A 5,093-nucleotide genomic window follows, 5' to 3' on the forward strand; every position below is an offset into this window, starting at 1 on the left:
GTGGTATCAGGATACCCGGGCAAGATAAACTCCTGACCCCTGTTCCCCGAGATATGCCCAGGGTCCAGAGAGTGGACGTACCCAAAGAGTCACTGTGAGGGTAAATATCACCTCCTGTGACATGCACAAAACCACTCACAAACACATGCACATCAACTGACAGACATGTGAGCTAGACCGGGATGCATCCGTGGGGCTCCTGACTAATGAGCAGCGTGCATCTTCATGTGGAAGTGGTAATCCTCCTGGTCTGGGAAGTGCTGGCCGCACACCAAGCAAATGCAGCCCTTCTCCTTGCTGTGCGTGCGGCGCACGTGGCTGTCATGGGCTGCGTGCGAGGCGAAGGCTTTGCCGCAGTGCTTGCACTTGAAGGGCTTCTCCCCCGAGTGCTGGCGGATGTGAGTGCGCAGGATGCTGGATGCTGTGAATGCCTGAAAAGGCAAGGGGTTGGAAAGAGGGAAGGAAAGAGTTTTTCAACCAGAAACCAACAGCTATCACATTTAGCTTTACAAAAACAGCTGAGTTCATGGAGTTAGATGAAGCTCAGAGGAAGATTTCTGATCAAACACACCAGTAAATATCTTGTACGTGTTAAAGGATAAAAGTCAATACTGTCCTAATTAGCTTTGCAGATCTTTTAGGTTTAGGAACATAACACAGGTTCATTTTCAGAATTAAACCCTTTCACGTCCACATATATGTTAACATAGCTTGGGATTCAACTGCCAGAATTCAATCGTGCAGACAGTCTAGCATCATTCACCATGTTGGGTTTCATTTTCCTTCTTCATCATACTCTGCTCTTCCTTCAGTCAGACATTCCAGCCTGATTTTCCCTCTCACAAGTGGCAAAATCTGCACAATCACACTCTGCCGCCCTCATAAAGACTTCTCCTGCCTTGGATAGAAAGCCCTCTCACCAAGACTTAAATGTGAATGTTCCAAAGTGGCACGTGCTTTCCCTGGTTATTCTTTTCGCAAGATAAACACTTTCAGGACCTTCACTGTTTGCAGACTACACATACAAAAATCCTCTTTAGTACAGTTACGTTGCTGAACCACCACAAGTTTTTGCAGCAAAGAGCACTTAATGTCAGATACCTTTTCACTATGAACCTTAGACCATACACAGATCTGAGATTCCTGTAGAAAAGTCCCTGAAGGTGTATATCAAGAGTGCCTAAGTGTATATGAGGGCCAGAATGGTGATCTTGGCCTAACTCTTATCCTTTAATCTCACAATGTCACCAAGATTGCAAACAAGGAGGCAGAGAAAGCAAAGCTGTCCTGGAGCACAGTCACTGTTAGAGGTAGAGGAGGCAAAGAGGAATCAGAGGTAGAAGAGGCAAAGAGGAATCGTGACTGTGTAGGAAAAGCAAGTGAGGATGCTTTAAAATAGCCCCTGGTTTTCGAGCCACAGAAATGACGGCTACATCCCAGGACAGCTGCATCCCACAGCCTGAGGAGTAATGGTTTAGTCTGATCCAATCTGCAGTGGTCCTACCAGGATAACTCCAGGCTGGTTAAGGGTCACACACATCCTAGACATCTGTTCACAGAGCAGTCTATGAAGCTCTGCCATCTTCCTGTGATTGGAAAGTTAAAGGGTGACATTTCAACCTAAATTCTACCTACAAGCTCTCAGCATGTCTGAGAGAGAAAAAAAAGTAACAGCCAAAAGGAGCTCCTTCTAAGGTTCTTTACTACAGGACACTTCAACTCTGTTAGACCAGCCAGTCATAACCAAAATTTCTCTCTCTTCAAATCAGAAGCACATCACTACACGGTGATGCTGCTTCTGCATTGCACAATACTGTATAGCACCTGGAGCCCTAGCAATATTCATCTAGCAGCATCTCATCTGTTTATCAACTTACACAAACATAATTTTCTTGAAAGAAAACAGGAACAAATAAATAATAAAATAAAACAGAGCATGGAAAGAGCCACCCTTTCCCAGGTGCAGCGTGATGCTGAGCGCTGCAGGAGACAGATGAAGGACACAATGGGGCTCTGCCTCACCTTGTTGCAGTAGACACATTTGTAGGGGCGCTCCCCAGAGTGGACCCTCATGTGTTTGTTCAGGCTGGAGGACTGAGAAAAGCTCTTTCCACATACTGAGCACTGGCAGGGGAAAAAAGGGATAACATTAAAAAGAAGCACAAAACAGCATAGCTAAAAGACAAATTAGGTATGTGGATGATGTGTGCATTTATTTTCCTACATACATTTATGTATACGTATATTTATCTATATACACATATTTTTGTACTTATGTATACACAAACACAGTAGTAATTTAGTGGTAACAATTTAAAATAGTCAGTATTTTAATCTGATTTAAGAAGAGATTTTATTAAAAAAAAGGAAAATCATGCAACATTTCCAAGGTATTTTTTTTGTGGGTGGTTAAAATTTTGTCATTAAAACCCATTCTTCCAAACATGAGCAGAAAGTAATGACTTTCAGTAATCAAAATCTGAAAATATTTGTAAAGTCACTTTTCTCCAAAATGTAAATCAAGCTCCAGTCGCCTTATTTACTTTTTTCTCAAAAGTCAAACTTCTTTAAAAAAAGAAAATCTTGAGACCTCTTAAAATAACCATTTTTCAGTCACAGTACTTAGCCTATAGCTCTGCCAGAAGGAGCTCTCCTTAGGAGTGAAAAAAAGTGCTCTGACCCAAGGAGCCTTCCTGGCATGTGATGTGAGCCCTGCGGCTGGCAGCAACCAGATGAAACCCAACTCTGAGGGGGCTGAAGTAATTTGAGAGACTTGCACTTGCAGTGCAATTTGTATAAGCCTCAAGATATTTTTCTCCCTTCAATAAGTTGAAAGAAATTGTATATCAAAAATTCAAAGTAAGCTATGGCTAATCTTGAAAGAAGGTAATATTCTTTACTGATGCATTTTCCAACTTTGCTTTTTGAGTTGATCTGTTCCCATATAAATGCAATGTATTAAGAACAAGTTTCTCTTCCTGATGTTCTATAAAGTATTTCTTTTGTATGCATTCCACAATAAGGAAAGGAAAGGAAAGGAAAGGAAAGGAAAGGAAAGGAAAGGAAAGGAAAGGAAAGGAAAGGAAAGGAAAGGAAAGGAAAGGAAAGGAAAGGAAAGGAAAGGAAAGGAAAGGAAAGGAAAGGAAAGGAAAGGAAAGGAAAGGAAAGGAAAGGAAAGGAAAGGAAAGGAAAGGAAAGGAAAGGAAAGGAAAGGAAAGGAAAGGAAAGGAAAGGAAAGGAAAGGAAAGGAAAGGAAAGGAAAGGAAAGGAAAGGAAAGGAAAGGAAAGGAAAGGAAAGGAAAGGAAAGGAAAGGAAAGGAAAGGAAAGGAAAGGAAAGGAAAGGAAAGGAAAGGAAAGGAAAGGAAAGGAAAGGAAAACAGGATATTTTAAACCTCATATTTAACAGAATCATATTTTTCATCTGTTACTTAAATCAATGTGATATTGATTTAACTCTGCAATATTGTTAATTTAGTTATAAAAGCTTTTCCTGTCTGTTGAACAGACACAGGTGTCTGTCAGTTCTCAGAGAGAAGTGGGGGGAGTGAGGGACGTGAGACTGCTCCTGGTCAAATGGAGCACCTTCAAACATAATTTAACCCCATGCTGTGTAAGAAAAGTAGCAAAAGCCACATGCAAATATCCAAAATTCCAATGAAATATTGTTTCTTTTCTACTGATACTGTAGGGTTTATTTTCCTGATATAAATCCATTAAATTTCTTCAACTAAGCTCTGCTGCATAAGACAAACTCTTCCTATACAGGCTGAGTGGTCCCCATCAGGGAACTGTCAGGGAACTGGAGGAGGGGGAACAACATCAGCGTCTTACCTTGGCCAAAAGACTCCTTAATTAGTGCCCCAAGAAAAGCCAGTAACCGCGGGGAGACCCAGGAGCAGGCTCACCTTGTGAGGTCTGTGCTTTTCGTGAACGTGGAGAATATGGATCCTCAGCCGGTCTCTTTTTTCAAAGGATCGGTTGCAAAGGTTACAAGGAAATTTGCGGTCCCCCTGGTCCACACATCGAGTGTACTTGAGGTGCTTGTCCCGGTAGTACTTGTAGGCAAAAACCTTGCCGCAGCGCTCACACTTATAGCTCTCTTCAGTTTCTGTACAGCAGAAGGGAAAGTGCCACCTTCCTGTTATGCCACAGCAAAAGGGGCTCTTTTTTTTTCAGATCTGCTTCCTTGTCAGAGCTGGTACCCAACTGGGAATTTTAAGTCTCCGGGAGGATAACAACGGTAAATGGATTCTGGCAATGTCATTAACAAAACACACGTCGGATCTCTTACACATTCGTAGGGCTCCACTTGCCTGTCTAATGCATTTCTAACGGAGGGGAACAAACTAGAGCCCATAGCCAGATGAATTTATCGTGTTTAGCTACAGATTTCAGCAAAGACAGGATTTCAGCCTTTTATCCCCATAAACAGCAAGTTAATATGTGAAAAAACAATGCAGAGTCCCACAAAAAAAAGTGTCTCGCCACATGAAAACATCAGCAGGTACTTCTTAGCGATATTGTCCATAAATTTTACTTCCCATTCACCCAAGAAAAATACATTTGCATGCCTTTTCTATTGTTTTCAAAACACTATGGAACGAAAATATGTTTATTTGGTTTTACTTTGCATTTCATGCCGGTTTTAACAGCTGAATTTAGGAACAACACAGGAAATTTTTCAAACGTTTATATATGCTTTTCTGCCTTTAATAAAAGTACCTTTGGCTTAGCCTTAACATGAAATGGACAATTTACCAGCTGTCTGAACCAGGCACTTAAGACAACAGCTACAAAAATTTCCATGACAAATTTCCATGTGAATATCCCTCTCTCCCTCACTGCTGCGCCCAGCCGATCCACCCCTCACCAGCGCCAGCTTCCCCTGCATTGGTACAAATCTGTTTTCTCCATATACAAGTTTTATTTCTAAGAATTGCTTCCGGAGTAAGTGCGTTTGGCATTTCTTCTGCAGGTAACACCAGCATTACCAGACCGAAACGATTTCAGTGTGCCCTATTTACCGAAAGTACTTATTGCACGAAAAATATCATTAAGTCAAGACTGTGCAATTGTAGGACAAAACAGGACC

At 41.7% G+C, this 5,093-nt stretch overlaps 1 protein-coding gene across 1 annotated transcript in view; it reads right to left on the minus strand.

Moving 5' to 3' along the window:
• Positions 1 to 203: 203 nt before the first annotated feature.
• The window catches only part of PRDM14 (PR domain containing 14), a gene marked incomplete at its 5' end in the record, with an annotated part of 6,042 nt that continues 1,152 nt past the window's right edge, over positions 204 to 5,093 (minus strand). Inside the window, 3 exons of the mRNA XM_009874248.1 lie at positions 204 to 431; positions 2,023 to 2,124; positions 3,907 to 4,109. Coding sequence (XP_009872550.1) covers positions 204 to 431; positions 2,023 to 2,124; positions 3,907 to 4,109 — 533 coding nt within the window. The remainder of the gene's footprint in view (positions 432 to 2,022; positions 2,125 to 3,906; positions 4,110 to 5,093) is intronic.

Source organism: Apaloderma vittatum, unplaced genomic scaffold (genome assembly GCF_000703405.1).
Source record: "Apaloderma vittatum isolate BGI_N311 unplaced genomic scaffold, ASM70340v1 scaffold2068, whole genome shotgun sequence".
In the NCBI taxonomy this organism is placed as follows: Eukaryota; Metazoa; Chordata; class Aves; order Trogoniformes; family Trogonidae; genus Apaloderma; species Apaloderma vittatum.